Source organism: Anoplopoma fimbria, chromosome 2 (assembly GCF_027596085.1).
Source record: "Anoplopoma fimbria isolate UVic2021 breed Golden Eagle Sablefish chromosome 2, Afim_UVic_2022, whole genome shotgun sequence".
Taxonomy (NCBI): Eukaryota; Metazoa; Chordata; class Actinopteri; order Perciformes; family Anoplopomatidae; genus Anoplopoma; species Anoplopoma fimbria.
The window spans coordinates 709,345-730,133 of NC_072450.1; the positions used below are offsets into that span (position 1 = coordinate 709,345).

Here is a 20,789-nt window from a genome sequence, read left to right on the forward strand (position 1 = left end):
CTGTCTCCTGTCTCCTGCCTCCTGTGTCCTGCCTCCTGTCTCCTCCTGTCTCCTGCCTCCTGTCTCCTGTCTCCTGTCTCCTGCCTCCTGTCTCCTGTCTCCTGTCTCCTACCTCCTGTCTCCTGTCTCCTGTCTCCTGTCTCCTGTCTCCTGTCTCCTGTCTCCTGTCTCCTGCCTCCTGTCTCCTGTCTCCTCCTGTCTCCTGTCTCCTGTCTCCTGCCTCCTGCCTCCTGTCTCCTGTCTCCTGTCTCCTACCTCCTGTCTCCTGTCTCCTGCCTCCTGCCTCCTGTCTCCTGCCTCCTGTCTCCTGTGTCCTGTGTCCTGTGTCCTGTCTCCTTTCTCCTTTCTCCTACCTCCTGCCTCCTGTCTCCTGCCTCCTGTCTCCTGTCTCCTGCCTCCTGTCTCCTATGTCCTGTGTCCTGTGTCCTTTCTCCTACTTCCTGTCTCCTGTCTCCTGTCTCCTGCCTCCTGTCTCCTGTCTCCTGTCTCCTGTCTCCTGTCTCCTGTCTCTTCCCTGTGGTCCTCCGTGATCCAGCCTTCAGTGGTGGGATGTGACAGTGGAGACCCCGTCCTCTCCCCCTCTGTAAGAAGGATTAGTGGACGCTGTTTAGGACGGGGTGGGCGGTCTTTAATGGATGGAGATTTAATAAATGGTGATTGGATGTAAATCTACTTTAGGACGACACACAGACGAAAGACAGAGACATTGTCATTTGGTGATACATTAAAGTAAAGCTGCATTAATGAAAAATGAGATGAGCAGATCTATTGTCATGACGACAGAGAGGACAGACATGGGACTGATTTTATATCAGTCAACTTTTATTCTTCTGTATCTCATATCAGAGAAAAAGAGACAAAGACATCAGAGAAGAAGAGATGAAGACATCAGAGAAGAAGAGAAAAAAGACATCAGAGAGGAAGAGACAAAGAGAGCAGAGAAGATAAGAGACGAAGACATGAAGACATTAGAGAAGAAACTAAGACAACAGACAGAAGTCAAGGCGTTTCAATATTTGCTAGTCAAATGACAATAAAGTTTAATGAATAATCCTGGTCTGTCGATTATCTGTCCTCTTTCATGTTGTTATCTGATGGCTGAATTTCATTTTAAATAAATGTGATTGAACATTCGACTGTGAATCATTACAAAAGATGCAGGATTAAAGTGATACTCCACTGTAATCCAGCACACACACACACACACACACACACACACACACACACACACACACACACACACACACACACACACACACACACACACACACACACACACACAATAACGATTGTTTTATGATTCAGATTATAAACAGTCAGGATTATTGCTCTGCTGCTGGAGCAGCTGAGGGTTAATGGAGACTCTGATCACCGTCCGAATGATGATGTAAGAAAAGAGTGATAAAGGAGGAGACGAGGAAATCACTTGTTGGCCTAATCAAAGTGACATCTGTCCCTAAAAAGTGAAGTCAAAAGAGCTGCATTCTCTCTCCTGTCCACCAGGGGGCGACTCCTCTGGTTGTATAGAAGTCTATGAGAAAATGACTCTACTTCTCTCTTGATTTATTCCCTCAGTAAACATTGTAAACATGAGTTTATGGTCTCAATCTCTAGTTTCAAGTCTTCTTCAATACAGCATGATGTTCATTTAGTAAATGATGCTCCATTTAGAGTCAAACAGACCATAAAGCAGGGGATGCTTTATGGTCTGTTTGACATGAACCATCTGCCTCTACAGGCTGCAGAGAATCATTGATATGATGTGGCGCCCCCTGCTGTTACCTGTTCAGCAGTGTTCTTATCATTTATTGGTCTCTCTGTTTGGTTGACAGGTTGGTCATCAGTTTTTTTCTGGTAACACCTGGGCCTGCTGGGCTCTCTTACTCTCTCTCTCTCTCTCTCTCTCTCCCCTCCTCGGTTTGTTTGCAAACTGTTTTTTTTAATGCAAATAATTCAGTGACCCTTCAGGACTCTGTGGGGCGGTCTGAGTGTGAAGTGGTGAGGATGAGAGTCAGAACCTCCAAGTCTGAGGTCGTGGTTCTCTGCCGGAAGATGCTGAATTGCTCCGTCCTGGTTGGTAGTGAGTCACTGCCCCAAGCGAGCTCAGGTACCTCGTTGTTTTGTTCACCAGTGAGGGTAAGACAAAGAAAGAGATGGACATGAGATGAACAGACGGATCGTGGCGGCGTCAGCAGTGATGAAGGTGTTTTACTGAAGTGTTGTGGTGAAGAGGGAGCTGAACCAGAAGGTAACGCTCTGGATTTACAAGTCCATCTACGTTCAGCCCTTCACCTTTGGTCATGAGCTTCGGGTAGTGAACAAAAGAACGAGACTGAGGATTCAAGTGGAAGAAATGAGCTTCCCTCGTAGTGAGTCTGTGCTCAGCCTCAGAGAGAGGGTGAGGAGCTCAGAGGAGAGCCGCTGATCCTTCAGGTCTGCATGGACCGGCTAAGGTGGTGGTTCAACATAACAGACCAGTATTCCTCTGGATGCCTCCCTTTAGAGGGTTTCCAAGCACTTACAACTGGTAAGACGTTCCGAGGTAGACCCAGAACACATCTGGTCTGGGAACGCCTCGGGGTCCCCCTGGAAGATCTGGACACTGTTACTGAGGAGGCGGACGCATGGAATACCACGGATAAGAGGAAACATACTGGATGGATGGATAATTCAGGTTCTTTGTTAAATAAATGATGATCGGTTCTTTGAAACAATGTGTCTTCCACTCTGCCAAGGCCTATTATGTAGGAAGGCAAACAGAGCCACCTAGTGGTCTTCCTGTAGAACCTCTTAGTCCAAGAACAGATCAAAGTCTGATGTATCACACAGGGATAGGCCTGCTGCTGTGGAAACTAGTTTCATAGAAGTGACATGTGACATCTCGGGCTCTGAATGGGTCACATCTGGTGAAAGTACTGGTCCGACACAGACTACATTTAGTCGGTCTCACCTCTACACACAGCACTGGATCTGGAACTGAACTCCTGAATGGAGTCTAAAAGTTCTCCTTTTCCAGAGTTGCCCAGGTTGAAAGGTGTCAGGTAGCTGTGTGGAGGCTCAGGAGGCCGTGTTGGTGTTTAGCCTCTACAGCAGTAGAGAACATCCAGCCTTCCTCTAGTCTCTGTGGTCCAGTAGACACTCCACACCAGTTCATAGGGCATTATGGGGTGGTGGAACGGAAACAATGCCAATGGAAAGTCAACGAGGATCTATTTTTGGTGGTGGACACATAAATTTCCAGGTTCAAATATATTTTATCAAAGTCCATGCAGTGAGTAGGTCAGGGTGGATGGGTGTGACAAACACGGGACTTTCACCAAGGAGACTGCTGTTTGTATGAATCAAGTCAACATTGAGATATATCTTCAATTACCTAGGTCTGTAAAAAGTACCGTAACACATGTAGGTTTATTTGAGCCCAAACAATGATGTCTTCTTTCTAAAACTACCATTCATTTGTTCCAGAGGTAGCAGCAAATAATTCTACCGGTACGTTTGTCATCACGTAATGTGTCGTCAAGAGATAATGGTCATTTCCTATATTTCTGTGGGTTTAGGCTGGATCAGAACCTGAGTGTTGACTTGATGATGGGACTTCTGTGCTGGTTGTGGAGAATCAGCAAGTAACAACATCTTCAGTCGTTGGTCAGCTGCTGCAGAACTCAAAGCTGTGGATGTTGAATGTCCTGAAACTACAGAGAGGTCAACTGATGACAGATATGATGGACGTGTCACCATTTATGATTCAGGGAAACAGGGATTGGACTCAAATGCAGACAAATGAGGAAGCAGCAGAATTAACTCAGTGATTTATTAACAAAACACTCACAGTGATCAAGAGTCCAAATGGCAGTGGGTCTAGCAGACAGGTAGCAGACAGGTAACAAGGAACTGCATAGCAATGACTATGTTTACATGCACACTAATATTCTACTAATATTCAGAATATGACAATATTCAGAATCTGATATGGGTAATTTAAACAGCATATTCCGGATGAATATTCTGAATTAGGTCTTATTCCAAATGGAGCATTTTCAGATTAAGACATATATTAAGAAGTATTCTTTGGACATGAATATAGCTCATTCAGAATATACATCTTAACAGGGTTTTTACTGCAGTTTGTGACACGCTGCCTCTTTCCTGTTTACGTTCAGCTCTTTGTGATGTGCAGTAGTTGTACACAAACCAACGACCAACAGTCTGCAGAGATGAATACCCAAAAGAAAAGCTCACATTTCTGGTCAGAAGGAGAACCCACGAACAAATATGGCAATGCATCGCTTCTCAAGAAGGTGGTTGAAGGAATGAAAGGAGGCTGTGGTCACATGGTCCAACAGTCCACCAGAGGTTAGGGTTATCAGTTTATACACGGCTGCATGTGCACAGGTTTATAAGTGGAATGTTCATTTTTATTACCCATCTAAACAGCTTCGTAGGAATGTAATGTAAACGTGTCAAATTATTCTGCTCTGACAGAGAACAAAGGAAGTGGACCGGTATATGTAGTGAGAGACCAATGAGACAAAGACATGCAAGTGAAGAGTTGACGTTGAGTTGAAGACTGCAGAGCAGATATGGGAAGTGGAAGCATGTGTGTGGATGTGTGAGACCATCAGGGAATAGAACAAACTGTGACAGGAAGTGATGAAATGAACAAACGTCGAGCCTCAATATAAGAGGTTTAGATTTGTTTAACAGCATTTAGAGACATTGGAAATATGATGATTGTTTTAGGAACCCGTTTGTCTCCATAAGTTAAATATATGAAAGTATATTTAGAAATATTAAAGAAATGACAAAAAAAGAGTTCATAACACATCTTAAAATGTTGACAAGCAAATTAAACTTTGATTTCAGCAGCAGCGTTTCTGTCCTCAGGAGAGACTCTCAGACCTGAAGAGGATACAGAGACACTGAGGAACCAAAAACCTTACACCTAAAGCCAGGATAAAGAGGTTTAGTGAATGTGGTGTTGAAGGTGTGGATGTGGATCAGTGTGTCAGAGGAGACTCTGTAGAAGGACAGAGAGCCAGCAGGACAGTCCACATACACTGCTACTCTACCAGAGGAGGAGGAGGAGGAGGAGGAGGAGGAGGAGGTGATGTGTGTTTCTCTGTTACGGTGCTTCACAGAGTAACCACCATCATAGCACCACAAGCTCCAGGACTGACGATCTTCTCCAAACACATAGCCAACACCGTTCGGTCCCCTGGTGAGGATTTCTCTGTAACACACTGCTATATGAACCTGTCCTCTCCACTTCACCTCCCAGTAACAGCGACCAGTCAGACCAGTTCTACACAGCAGCTGATGACACAAGTCAACAAATCTGTCTGGATGATCAGGATACGACTGTTTCTCTGACACCCATGTCACCTTCCTCTTGTCGTCATACAGTTTGAGGTTTCTGCTCATTGTGTTTGTGTCCACTTCCAGTTCACAGACATCTGATGGAGAGAACGAGACACAAAACAGCAGGTTATCATCTGCTTCATATTTATACAACTTCATCATTCAAACTGACCTGACTGCAAATCACTGTCAATATCCACGAACACAAATGAGATCCACACTTGGTGTGTGGATTTTGGATTTTAAATTGATTGAATGAATTCTAACATCTTTCCAAATACATGTCTACATCCTGATTGAATCTCTGGAGGAATTCTTCATCGTACTTCAGTCATGACGATGTAAACATCTAGAAGAGTTCTCTTTAATCAGACTTGAGACACACTTACACTTCTTGATACCAGGTCTCAGTCTGTGCAGTCCACCATGGTCCACCCTGCAGGAAGCACAAAGTCTGAATCAGCTTCATACCGTCATGGTCTTTGGTTTCTGTTCAGTCTGCTTCCTGTTTTATTTTGAAAGCAACTCTCCCAACATCATTTTTGTTTTACTTCCTGCCTTTGTCTTTATCCCGCCTGTTTTTAGTTAATTAGGTCCTTGTGTATTTAGTGTCTATGTTTCAATGTCAGGTTATCTGCTTTTGTGTTGATTATAGCGCTTTAGGGTACACTCCCTTATTTGTGTGAATAGGGAATGAAAGAAAGACCCTAGTAGGGAGGTTTCTTATAAGCTATGGTGGAGCAGCTCTTAACCTGAGTCCCAAGAGATTTTTTCATTACCCCTTATTCCTAGTCTGCTTTTTCTTAAGATAGTCTTAGGCCTTCTAGTTAGCCAGCTATCTACCAGCATGCTATCCTTCAGCATTCTGCTTCAGCTGTCCAGTACCTCGCCCAGCTAGCCTCCAGCTAGCCTCCAGCTAGCCTCCAGCTAGCGCCCCAGTTGGCTAGCTTCCTGTCTGCTTCTGACACCGGGCCAGTTAGCCTCCTGTCGTATCCAGACCCTGTAGACTTTGATCACTCCCCTTTCAGGGGAACTCGCCTGGCAACATCTCCAAGGTACATATTGGTTGGAGCCCGAAGAAGAAACTGTTGGTCTCAGAAGCATCGATCCCCCAAGCTGCCTAGAAATCCCGAGCCCTAGCTGCCCAATGACCCAAAATGATTTGCAGCTCGGCACCAAGATTAAGACCAACTTGAACCCCAGACAGTTTCATGGCCATGTTTCAGTGGCGCTCAGCCCCTGCTCTGCCCCCAGGCCTTCACCTCTGCCTTTACCCCAGGAGGTCCACATGAGGTTCCCTGCACCACCTCTGCTCTGACCGTCATAGCTCCTCAGTTCCTGGGCCACTTGCCCCTTCATTTGGGTTCAATCCTGCAGTTCTGTTGTTGTCTGATCATACCTGAGAGAGTCCAGTTTCCAGTGTGGATCCTCCAGTCCAGCAGACAGCAGCTTCACTCCTGAGTCTCCTGGATGATTGTAGCTCAGGTCCAGCTCTCTCAGATGGGAGGGGTTGGACCTCAGAGCTGAGACCAGAGAAGCACAGCCTTTCTTTGTGACCTGACAGCCTGACAGACTAATCAAACACGCACACACACACACACACACACACACACACACACACACACACACACACACACACACACACACACACACACACACACACACACACACACACACTGTGTTATGGTACGTTATGGATATAAATATGAAGAGATGTTGTACATTTTACTCCACTACACTTATAGTAACTAGTTACATTTCCGATTAAGATTTTTTAATAAAAAACATTAGAGCACATATTTGTTTATTAATAAATCACTGTGAAAGTAAAAATTCTCAACTATTTAAAAAAACACATTGACATTAATAAATACTTACATGTTTAAGCATCAATAATTATAACAGTCTTGATGTTACCATTTAGCGTTAAGAGGATCTTTAGTTTAAAGGGTAAACTTTGATAACTAGTTGTATCCTGACCCGAGGGTTTCCAGTCTACAGTGTGGACTCTCCAGTCCAGCAGACAGCAGCTTCACTCCTGAATCCTGCAGGTAGTTTTCACTCAGGTCCAGCTCTCTCAGAGTAGAGGACGGGAAGCTGAGAACTGAAGACAGAGCTTCACAGCTTCTCTCTGAGAGGTTACAGCATCTCAGTCTGAAGAGAAATCAGCAAATCATTAGAAATCAACTACAAACAACAGTTCGTCACCTTGGAATTAAAAGGTTTTATCTGACATTTTTGTCGAAATAGAGTTATTCACATATTCTTATTCTAGACCAAATTATCAATTTATAAGAGTTTTGTTTTTAGTAGTTGCATTTTTTGACTTTTTAGATTAGAAAAGAAAAGGTTCTATCTCCAAAGTCAAGCTCTAACTTGGTTCTATACGGTTCTACCTGTGGGCTCACAGGTAGAACCGTATAGCATATAATGAATGATAGCAGTACAAATGCCTTGTAAGTCTTTTTTAGATTGTTTTATACATGCTATGGAGTTCATTTTCATTGTGAGCTATCACGCTAGCCAGCTAACTTTAGCATCCTACAATTAATATGGCATCATGTTAGCTAATAATAGAAATAAACTCCTTTGCAAAGATGATTTGTTTTAAAACAAAAATTAAATGTAAAAATGTTGTAGATTTTTTTTTTGAAGACCTCATATATGTTACATCACAATTTGTATGTTTTAAAACAAATTATGAGTAAAACTGTTTGTGCTCCTTAAAAATTATTTCCTCAATATGGTTCTTGTTTCCTGCATTTGATAGGATGTTGATACTATACATGTGAAACACATTTAGGGCGTCATGTTTCTGTACGAGAGAGACTTTTGTCATTTATGCTTATTGAAGCTTAAGACATTACATTTACATTACATTACAGTCATTTAGCAGACGCTTTTATCCAAAGCGACTTACAATAAGTGTATTCAACATAGGTATTCAAGAGAACTACTAGTCACCAGAAGTCATAAGTGCATCTCCTTTCTTAAACAAGCATCTAAGAGCAGAAACCACAGCAAGAAAACAATAAGTGCAACAAACTAATACGAATACAATAAGTGCAACAAACTAATACGAATGCAACTAATACCTCAAAACTGGTCAGAACGCAAACAGAACCCGATGATTCCAAGGAAGTGAGTTGTTCTTTTTGTCTAATTGAAAAAGAAAACATTTAATCTGATAGTTGTGTGGCCACCTACAGAGCTTTGTTGGAGGCTTTGACCACCGGCAGCAGCCTCAGAAGAGCCTCCTCTGAAGCAGAGTATTTCTTCAGGTCAAACACGTCCAGATGTTTTCCTGATGACAGTAAGATGAAGACCAGAGCTGACCACTGAGCAGGAGACAGTTCATCTGTGGAGAGACGTCCTGAACTCAGGGACTGTTGGATCTCCTCCACTAGAGAACCATCATTCAGTTCATTCAGACAGTGGAATAGATTGATGCTTTTCTCTGGAGACACATTCTCACTGATCTTCTTCTTGATGTACTGGACTGTTCTCTGATTGGTCTGTGAGGTACTTTCTGTCTGTGTCAGCAAACCTCGTAGGAGACTCTGGTTGGTCTCCAGTGAAAGACCCAGGAGGAAGCGGAGGAACAAGTCCAGGTGTCCATTTGGACTCTGTAAGGCCTTGTCCACAGCACTCTGGTAGAGATGTTTTGGTTTAGGTTTGTCTCTAAAGACTTTAGACAACTGGGAGGTTGTTTGTTCTTCTGACATCAGGTTGACACCAGAGTTGATGAAGGTCAGATGGACATGAAGAGCAGCCAAAAACTCTTGAACACTCAGATGGACGAAGCAGAACACCTTGTCCTGGTACAGTCCTCTCTCCTCTCTAAAGACCTGTGTGAACACTCCTGAGTACACTGAGGCTGCTCTGATATCGATGCCACACTCTGTCAGGTCGGATTCATAGAAGATCAGGTTTCCTTTCTGCAGCTGATCAAAAGCCAGTTTTCCCAGAGACTTAGTCATCTTCCTGCTCTTTGGACTCCAGTGTGGATCTGTCTCAGCTCCTCCATCATACTTGACCTTCTTCAGTTTGGACTGAACCACCAGGAAGTGGATGTACATCTCAGTCAGGGTCTTGGGCAGCTCTCCTCCCTCTCTGGTCTTCAACACATCCTCCAGAACTGTAGCAGTGATCCAGCAGAAGACTGGGATGTGGCACATGATGTGGAGGCTTCGTGAGCTCTTGATGTGGGAGATGATCCTGCTGGCCTTCTTCTTATTTCTAAATCTCTTCCTGAAGTACCCCTCCTTCTGGGGGTCAGTGAACCCTCTGACCTCTGTCACCATGCCAACACACTCAGGAGGGATCTGATTGGCTGCTGCAGGTCGTGTGGTTATCCAGAGGCGAGCAGAGGGAAGCAGTTTCCCCCTGATGAGGTTTGTCAGCAGCACATCCACTGAGGTGGACTCTGTAACATCAGTCAGGATCTCATTGTTGTGGAAGTCCAGAGGAAGTCGACACTCATCCAGACCGTCAAAGATGAACACAACCGGGAACTCTTCAAACCTGCAGATTCCTGCTTCTTTGGTTTCAGAGAAGAAGTGATGAACAAGTTCCACCAAGCTGAACTTTTTCTCTTTCAGCACATTCAGCTCTCTGAAGGTGAATGGAAATGTGAACTGTATGTCCTGGTTGGCTTTGTCTTCAGCCCAGTCCAGAGTGAACTTCTGTGTTAAGACTGTTTTCCCAATGCCAGCCACTCCCTTTGTCATCACTGTTCTGATTGGTTCCTCTCTTCCAGGTGAGGCTTTAAAGATGTCTTCTTGTCTGATGGTTGTTTCTGGTCTGTCTGGTTTCCTGGATGCTGTTTCAATCTGTCTGACCTCATGTTCATCATTGACCTCTGCAGTCCCTCCCTCTGTGATGTAGAGCTCTGTGTAGATCTGCTTCAGAAGGGTTGGGTTTCCTGCTTTAGCGATCCCCTCAAACACACACTGGAACTTCTGCTTCAGGTTAGATTTGAGTTCACGCTGACAAACTGCAGCAAGAAGTCCTGAATGAACACACAACAAAGAAGATCAATGAGTCAAAGAATAGATTTTTACATTTCATATCCTCAAAGAAGAGTATATGAATATATTTTTGTCCATCTCTTGAGACATTAGTAAAGGTCCCATTCATCCAGCATGTTAGATCTTTAGAGAAATCCTCTTACTGCTCTGCAGACAGTCAGCCAGCTCCTCCTGCTTCATTCTCCTCAGGAGGTGCACTGTGATCTTCAGAAATGCCTCTCTGCTACTCCTCCTCTGCTCTTCATCCTCACTGTCCAACACCTCCTCGTCCTCACTCTGACTCTCTAAGCATTCTGGGTAATCTGGACTCACAACTCTCTTGATTTTCTTCAGCTCGTTCTTCACAAAAGTCACGATGTTCTCCTCCAGCAGCTGGAACAGAATGATAAGCTGAATATTTAATATAGAGAACACAACATGAGATTCATCTGTCAGTCTGAAGGCCTGCAGGTCTAAACAGAGCAGCATGGAGGCTGTTGGGACCTGAATGGTAGTTTAGCATTCATCTGTAGTTGATGTAGTTAACAGTAAATGATGTGTGTGTTCATGTACAAACCATAAATATGGAGTCCAGGTGTGTTTGAAGCTGCTGGGTGGACTGAACCTCAGAGCTCTGCTGCTGACCTCTGTGGAGAAACCAAAGTTTAAAGACATTCAATGACTCAAATCTGCACACAGCTGACATAAGGGGTTTGCTTATGGTAACAACATGATAAGCTGTCCACTGGGAGGTGAAGGTTGGTTCTGTTATGACTAAGTAGGAACTGAGGACTGAAGGGTGCGTTTCTCCTCCACCCGAATTTCCCCCATGTGGAATAATAAAGGAATATATCTATCTATCTATCTTTCTCAAATTTCTGTGTAACTGTTTTCAAACCTTTACATATCTACTTTGTTACTCACCCAGGGCTGGATCTTCATCATTCTAAACCTGTAGATTCTGACACATCTACCAACAGCAGTAGTATCTGTTACTGCTCTGAAGCTAATCTAGCCTAGCAACGTATACCCATACACTGGTTTAAATAATGTTTTACAAAAAAATGACTCCTCATTTTTCATGCGTCTTCCTACTAAAGTCCAGCGACAAGTGTCAATTTCTGCTCGTTACATGCAAATGCTCTTTTGAAAATAAACTTTTCACAGGAAATAACTAAGTTAGCTTCAGGCTGTTTGGTTAGTTTCGGAAAATCTGAATTGTGTTTTAGGTTCAAATAACGCCAGAAGTGCCGTTAATGAAGAACCAAAGTTAAATGTTAAATAAATCAATGTGACTTCTAGTTTCAGACGGGGAAAGAAACAGCGGTCTCGTGGCTGAAAGATTGCTGATTGGTTGACCCAGCCATCTGGTTCATGATACATAGAAATTGACTTCTTGTCAACGTATAACGACGCGTTCTTCTTCGTAGGTGCTACAAACTCTGGATGAGACCAGCTAACCAATCCCCCTCTAACGTATTACCATCGTTTTTAGAGAGATGTGTCTGTGACTTTGAACAGCTCGCGTTCATTTAGATGTAAAGGGCACCCAAGACAGCGTAAGCAGTTTGTCCCTGTTTGGAGGCGTGGAACCTGGTCTTTAACTGCTGTCCTATTTCTGGCTGCCCTCCCTGACCTCTAATACCCATGCCGCCCTCAAGACGGGTTCTGTCTGTGTCTCAGTACTCCAGAGGGATCCCTTCTCCATGGCTGTCTTCCGGTGGGGTCCCGTCTCGGTTGCAGAACCCAAGAAGGATCCAGCTACATCCTCATCTTCCTGGTCATCCACCAAAGTGGCTATGCCCGTCTGGTAGTCCTCTGGCTGGTCCTCCAAAGCTCCTCTGCTCATCAATCAGGCCTTCTGGTCGGCCTCCAGACCTTCTCCACTCATCGGCCATGCCATCTGGTACTCCTTCTGAGAGGTTCCCCTTGTCTGCCTGAGGTCTCCAGCTCCGCCCCTGCTCTTCAGTTCCCAGACCACCTACCTGCTATCCAGTCTGCTATCAAGGAACTCAGTTTGATGATCCTGAGATCAATATTGTCACCTTTGAACCAGCAGGTTCCATCTGTGAAGGTAACTCCAAACAGACTCATCAAGAGTGGAGACTCTTCTCCAGAGAAAATATCCATCTGCTTCATTCAGATTCATCTGTCAGATAAACTTTCATTGATCATATCAATATTTGAAGTTGATCAACTGAAAAGCTCTGAATCATGTAGAGCAAGTGAACAATAATCGGTTCGTAGGCTACAGCAACAGGTCCAGTTGTGTCTGAGGTGCATATCAACTCAAAAGACTGCTCATTTTCTTATATGACTCAAAACCTCAGAAAGAAAACAATAAGCACAGATATCATTTAAAACTGCTGGGTTCGGTTATTTTTTGAGTCCACACCAGATTCAGACACTAAATTTTTTTGCATCACCCACTGTGAAGCTCTGGAGTCGGTATCACGACAAGTTGTGAAAAAGTCACAAACTGAAATCTGTTGTTGTTGTTGTGACTGTTTCACGGCTGTGAGACTTTGTGTTATAACAAAAGTTCATTTCTAAACGCTTACCTTCCATCAGCAGCTGGTCTAACTTTAAAATCTGTAAAGTGATCTTTAGACTGGTCACTCTTTATGGACACACAGCTGGGTCCAGGTCCAGGTCCAGGCCCAGATCCAGGTCCAGGTCCAGGTCCAGGTCCAGGTCCAGGTCCAGGTCCAGGGAGTTCGGTCTCTGTTGCTGGATCCTAAAAAAAACAACTGACTGATGAAAAACAGTTTAAATTTAAGAAAAACTTTTGACCAGATTCTAACTCGTTAAATTCCATTTATGACTGTTTATCATCTCATCAATAACTAATGCTACGTCTTGTTTTGAGACTTGATGCTAGAGTCGGGATCAATACTATGAATGGATCTGTCTCACATGAGATCAGGTTTGGACATGAACTCTCTTCTTAGTGCACGACTTTGACTCATCAAAGTTCAGTTTTACCTTTGAGCAGCAACTGGTCCAACTTTAAAATCAGTAAAGTGATCTATAGACTGGTCACTCCTTATGGACAAGCAGCTGGGCCCCGGTCCAGGTCCAGGTCCAGGTCCAGGTCTCTGCTGCTGCATCCTGATACAAACAAAGACAGTGGATGAATAACTCTCTCCTCCTCATTGAGATATAATCTGATGGAAGATGCCGTCTCTTCGTCTCTTTGTTCACTCATAAAGTTAGGAGTTCATATCATATACATGTGAATGATGACTCCTGGACCGTTAGAGATCCTGGTCTCACCTCTGAGCTTTGGTCTGGCTGTCATGTTCCCCACACAGAGCGGTTTTAGACGGAGGGACTCCCTCCTCTTCATCCTCACACCGATTCATAGCAGAGTCCACACCTGCTGGGATGAAGCACTCCGTCACTACACAAGGTTTTTAATCACAGGACACATTAGTCCTCCAGACGTCACACATGCTGTCGAAAAAAGAGTCAGCTCCTCTTTCCATCAGACAAAGTGTCCATCTGAGGACAGTTAGACAGTGATAGAGAGCTTTCAGTGGAACTAAGTCTGTCTCAGTGTTGAAGACACAGGTCGGAGAGCTACGATGCATTTAATTATAAAACACTTATAATTAAATGCATCGTAGCTCTCCGACCTGTTCTGACACTCCCTGCATTTTTCTCTGATGATGTGAACTCTTATTATAATCTGCTGTAACCTGAGAACTACCAACAGTAATACATGCAATTCATTCTCCAACCTGGTCTTTAACTCAAATAGAAACCCTTAATGAAACTCCAAATCTTCTATAAGAATCTAAAGAGTGAACTTAACATTTGAACAGTCAAACAGCGATACAACACAATGTGATCACAGTGATCCTGTTAAACATTCACAGATTCCTCTGGTGGGATTCTCACCTGCTGAACTCACTTCAGGTCAATTTACAGACGCGTTCCACCTTCATGTGTGGAGGAGACACTCTGAGAGAAGAAGCTGCTGGTGTCCTCCTGTCTGTCCTCCTGTCTGTATGCAGTTGATCTGAGGACGCCGTCACTCCCTCATGACCTAAACCAGTCGAACCAGTGTCAGAAACCCAGCCAGTGTCAGAGGAGTCACAAGTCAGATAACGTACTTCTGCTGTCTGTGCACTAGATGGTGATAAGTGAACATCTAATGAGATCACTGTGTCTTTTTGTCTCATTTGTGCAGGTTTAGTGAACGTAATAAACAACAAATCCTTATGAGTTTCTGTTCAGCTTCAAACTTCCCCCAAATAATTCACAGCTGTTTTTGAATCCTGTGTTTCTTCTTTGCAGAAGAGGAAAATGACTCATTATTTACTCAGTTGTAGATAAAATGATAATTGAGAATAGTTTTTGACTCTCTTTTTTTTCTGATTTGCTTCCTTTAAAAATGTCTTATCTGATTAATCAAGCAGGCAGATATTCATTATTTTGTTTTGTTGTTTTTATCATATTTTGTTTTTATCTTATATATAAATACATAATCATTTGAATATATAAAACTAAAAATACATTTAAAAAATGCAACCTTTTTTTTAAAAAAATCTTAAAATTGATTCATATTCGTACTTTTCTAAATTTGCTCATTTGCAGCATTGCATAAAATCATCCCGCAGATTAAAATACACATGCTCTTCATACGTTTCAGTTGAAATTCTCCTGCAAATTTCCCCGGTGTGGAATATTAATAAAGATTATCTTATCTTATCTTATCTTATCTTACTTATTGTTGAATATTGAGTGCAAGATGCTTTTGTTCATGTTACACGTCGACACACTTATTCAGATACACAATGTGTGATCTTTATGACCCAGAAACTGAAACATTTCTTACATGAGGTTTCCAGCTGATTTTTTTAAAGTAAACGGGGAAGAACCCAAATGCAGATAGACACAAGGAACAGAACAATAATTCACAGTGAGTTTAATAAAGAAATGTCCACAACAAAACTTACAGACCAGGTGAGAACAAAAGTAATTACTGAAACTCCAGAAACCAGAATGGGCAAAACAACATGAAACAGGATCAGGTAGATCAGACATGTGCAAGAGGGATCTTCACAGGAACACAGCAGACTAACGGACACAGAGACAGGTTAACACAGGGTTAAATACACCGGGGAGGTGGAGGTCATTAGACACAGGTGGATTCAAACACGGGCGGGGCAGGAAAACATAGAAAGGCAGGAAGTGAAGTGATCTGAAATGAGAGCAGAGGTGAGTAACTCAACATAAAACATCAAGAAGGAAAATAGTTCTCTTTTTAAAAAACAACATTGATGCATTTATGCATAATAATAAACCTACTTATTTACAATAATCTTCAAAGATCTATGATGATATCTATGATCCTCATACATACCGTACTAAGATGCTGCCCTTCCCTTATCTGTTGCCATGGTTATGAACAGACTCTGCTCTCTGGTTACTTCCTGATGTCAGCAGTGTTACATTTGTCCTGATGTGTCGCAGATTTCTCCTCCATTCTAACTTTAGGTAAGTGATAGTTTTCATTGTTGATATTTCAAACATTATAGAATCTGCTGAAGCGTTTTACTGCAGTAAAAGTATAATACAGTTTCTCAGTAATAATAATCTCATCATATCATATACTCACAGGGGATAATTAACTGCTCTGTGTACTTTTACTTCAGATACTTTAAGTACATTTAGCTGAGAACACTTTTCCTACTTTTCCAAAGCAGAGCTTTAACTTTTAAAAATAAAATATTTTTGATGTGAAAAAAGAAAAAAACAAAACTGTAAAAAGTCTGGCAGCAAAGTTTCCCGACGGATTCCAGCAGATATTAGTAAATAAACATAACAGAAAATGACATGTAATGAACTGTAAAAATAAAATAAAAAAGGTTTACAAAGTCAGAAATACTTAAATTGCTGTATGTCATTGTTGAATGTTAAAAGTTAATTAAACTGTTGTGAAACTGACATATCGTCTTGAAATACATTAAAAAAATAAAACCTTCAGGTTAATCTCTGTAAATGTACAAAATGAAACAGCCGTGTTTAAATCTACAGCAATTTCCTGTTTAAATATAGTTTTTTTCATTTACAAAAAAAGAAGTATTAAAAATAAACTAATACTTACTACACATTTACAGTATTAATCCATCAATTTAAAGAATTACTATGTTTTATTCATTTACAGGTATTCAGTGTTTGATTTGTGCATTTAAGATGAAAAAACATGAATTGGTTGATCCGTCCTAAAGGTCAGCTGAACACATCGTATAATAAAGTGATGAATTGTAGCTGAGAGATCAAACATTAGTGTGTGTGTGTGTGTGTGTGTGTGTGTGTGTGTGTGTGTGTGTGTGTGTGTGTGTGTGTGTGTGTGTGTGTGTGTGTGTGTGTGTGTGTGTGTGTGTGTCAGAATAGTTAAAATAGTACAGTCAGAAACTAGGATGAATAGTATCAGTACCGACCATTATACATTATATATTCATAACAGGAGTCTACAAAAGGAATGGAGTTCTAGTCATGTAGTGGCCTTAGTTGAGCCTTTAATTGTTTTTTTAAATGACAGTTTGTTACCTGTATGAGTTTTATGAGGAGGTAATGAGTTCAAAGGTATTACTGAACGGTAGATAACAGTGCGTTTAAGGAGGTTTGTTCTTGGGGTTGAAGGTAATAAGTAACCTGAGCTAGCATTCCTCGTGTGATGCTAATGTCTGTAGCTTGTGTTTTTGTACTTGGTTGAAGAATTATTTAGATGTCTGATTAAATATTACATATCTGAAAAACATGAGAAGGCTGTCGTTGAGTTTAGTTTCAACTGATAACAGGACAGGAGACAGTGCATATATGTTATATTTGTTCTTATTGAGCAGTGGAGTGACAACCTGTCAGCTCGGCTTTGAACTAGTTGAAGTTTATTTATGTCTTTCTTTGCTGCTGCTGACCATATGACTGGACAGTATTGCAGCTGACAAAAGACCAAGGACTGTAATACCTGATGAATAATAAAGGACTCTAAATGAGTGGAGCACTTTCTAGACATTGCTATGCCCCTTCCTATTATAGTCACAATGCCTTGAATGTGCTCAGACCACGATAACTGATCACCCAGCACTAAACCTAGTAACTTGGTCTTCTTAACCTTTTCTATTGACATCCATGACATTGACTGATGAAGTTGAGGGTCACCAATAATCATTCTCCTAGAGCCAAATACAATACTTAATTAAAGTTTTGTAAATGTTCAGTGCTAATTATTTCACTTTCGCCCAATTAGACACTCTCTCTCTAGATCCAGATTCAGGATGGTTACTAATTCATCTTTGGTTGAAGCAGTGCTATACAGTGTCCTGTCATCTGCACACAGTAGTATGTTGGCATTCTTCATTTCTAGAGGCAGATTATTTGTGAAGAGTTAGGGGCCTAATCAACTTCCTTGTGGAACTCCACATCTGATGTATCTGCAGTCTGAAAGGCTACCATTATAAAAGACTCTGCAATCTCTCAGATAGATAACTGACCATCCAAGAGAGCCGTGCTGCTAAATCCATATTTCTTTAGTTTAGTAATCATTGTATCATGGTCTATTACATCAGGTGAGGTCTCATTGCAGTGAAGCTGACCTGCTCCGTCCTCCAGCTGTTAGGAGACACTAGATGTGGCGTCCCTGATGCTTATTAGACTTTGACAGTGAGGTGATGAAGAAGTGACTTCTTCTCTCTCTGTGTTTCCAGCTGAAGCTACAAAGTCTCTTTGATTTGACGAATTCAGCAGCTGAGAATCTCCAGAAACATCCTCTGTTGTGTAGTGACGGAGTGCTTCATCCCAGCAGGTGTGGACTCTGCTATGAATCGGTGTGAGGATGAAGAGGAGGGAGTCCCTCCGTCTAAAACCGCTCTGTGTGGGGAACATGACAGCCAGACCAAAGCTCAGAGGTGAGACCAGGATCTCTAACGGCCCAGGAGTCATCATTCACCCAACGACTAAATTAATATGGTGAGGAGAGAGTTAATTATCCACTATCTTTGTTTGTGTCAGGATGCAGCAGCAGAGACCTGGACCTGGACCTGGACCTGGACCTGGACCTGGACCTGGACCTGGACCTGGACCCAGCTGTCTGTCCATAAAGAGTGATCGGTGGCTTTATCAACTTTAAAGTCAGACCAGCTGCTGAAGGAAGGTAAGAGTTTACAACTTCATGTCCAAACCTGATCTCATGTGAGACAGATCCATTCATAGTATTGATCCTGACTCTACCATCAATTCTCAAAACAAGACGTAGCATTAGTTATTGATGAGATGATAAACAGAGAAAACCGATAAATGGAATTTAAAGAGTGAGAATCTGTTCAAAAGTATTTTTTTATTCAATTTTAAACTGCTTTTCATTAGTCAATTGTTTGTTGTATCAGGATGCAGCAGCAGAGACCAGATTCTCCTGAACCTAGACCTGGATCTGGATCTGGATCTGGACCCAGCTGTCTTCTGAAGCAGATCTACACAGAGCTCTACATCACAGAGGGAGGGACTGCAGAGGTCAATGATGAACATGAGGTCAGACAGATTGAAACAGCATCCAGGAAACCAGACAGACCAGAAACAACCATCAGACAAGAAGACATCTTTAAAGCCTCACCTGGAAGAGAGGAACCAATCAGAACAGTGATGACAAAGGGAGTGGCTGGCATTGGGAAAACAGTCTTAACACAGAAGTTCACTCTGGACTGGGCTGAAGACAAAGCCAACCAGGACATACAGTTCACATTTCCATTCACCTTCAGAGAGCTGAATGTGCTGAAAGAGAAAAAGTTCAGCTTGGTGGAACTTGTTCATCACTTCTTCTCTGAAACCAAAGAAGCAGGAATTTCTATGGTGGTGTGACAAATTAGTGTTGTGTGTGTGTGTGTGTGTGTGTGTGTGTGTGTGTGTGTGTGTGTGTGTGTGTGTGTGTGTGTGTGTGTGTGTGTGTGTGTGTGTGTGTGTGTGTGTGATTAGTCTTTCAGGCTGTCTCTGTCTCTAACTGAGGGACTGCAGGTTTGAAGAGTTCCCGGTTGTGTTCATCTTTGACGGTCTGGATGAGTGTCGACTTCCTCTGGACTTCCACAACAATGAGATCCTGACTGATGTTACAGAGTCCACCTCAGTGGATGTGCTGCTGACAAACCTCATCAGGGGTTGTAAACTGAATTCCCTCTGCTCGCCTCTGGATAACCACACTCTTTTCCTAAACAGAGTTTTTTGTTGCACTGAACCTCTTTATCCTGGGTTTGGGCTTGGGTTTGATGTTTATGGTTCCTCAGTGTCTCTGTGTTCTCTTTTTTGAAGCAGGTCTTTATGTTTAAAAGAGTTTGCTGGAGCTCCTGAGGATGGATGAAGAAGACAATGTGTCATTAGTTCATACAGTCCGTGTTTATTGATTTGGATCATCAGATCTGTCTCAGACTCAAACACAAATCAAAATAAAGTCATTCAGGTAGATCTGACCAATATGAAGATGATAACCTGCTAATTTGTGTCTCGTTTCCATCAGGTCAACATTGTGACAGAATACCAGAGCAAAGGAAGCCTTCAATACAAAACGGATAGTTTTGTAGTAAAGTTGACTGATTCTAGTGCATGTATATCTTTAGATCAGATCATCATTCTGTGTTTGGAGTCAACATTTTAATGTGTCCAATACTTTGGTTTACGACCAAATACCTGCAGAACTAAAGACACTCAGTCAGCCTCCACTGCTCTGTGTTGAGCTTGATGACTGCAGCAAAATATAAAGAAACCTGGAATCTGGAATCCAGCAGATTAACACTTCTGTTGACATCATTCATTTGGGGCTTTGGGTAAACTGAGATCATTGCTGCATTTTACAATTAAAGAATTACTGTTGTTCTTGGCTGAGCTTTTCATATTACATGATGTTGTTCTGATGTTTACATGAAAATAATAAAAACTGTTAATAAACAGCTTCCGGTGTCATTTAACATTTTATTCATAAAGAAGCCTTCACGTTTGTTAAAATATAACCAAACATGGATCACAGTCTGTTTGTGGTAATGTGGATTAATTAAACCTGCTCTCTGATCAGATGCTTGATGCTCGTGCAAAAACGTCCATATGTACAAATACACGTTTAAAGTCCTAATTTCTGACGGTTTATGGAAAAGGAAGCAGTTTGTTATCTCTAAAATGAACAAAACATTGAGTCGCACTGTGGACGACTGAACCTCAGTGAACAGAAGACTCATTCATCAGAACTGAAGTTTAAATAATGTCACTGACTGGGACACAGTCTCAGATAAATACTGAATGTAATGGGAATTTAACAGGCAACATTTTCATCACAGAAATAATCAGACATGAAGATTTCAAACACATTAGTGACTGACGATTAAACTAAAAAAAAACTCCTTAAACAATTATTCATAAAAACTGTTAATCTAT

At 42.1% G+C, this 20,789-nt stretch overlaps 1 protein-coding gene across 1 annotated transcript; it reads right to left on the reverse strand.

Annotated features, from left to right (window-relative positions):
- Positions 1-4,893: 4,893 nt before the first annotated feature.
- Positions 4,894-12,216, reverse strand: LOC129104965 (NLR family CARD domain-containing protein 3-like). Its single transcript, XM_054615830.1, has 8 exons — positions 12,054-12,216; positions 10,945-11,066; positions 10,532-10,760; positions 8,566-10,369; positions 7,339-7,512; positions 6,758-6,931; positions 5,748-5,794; positions 4,894-5,453 (listed from the first exon to the last, which is right to left on the reverse strand). The coding sequence occupies exons 1-8, from the start codon at positions 12,214-12,216 to the stop codon at positions 4,894-4,896; spliced, it is 3,273 nt and encodes a 1,090-aa protein (XP_054471805.1).
- Positions 12,217-20,789: the final 8,573 nt, after the last annotated feature.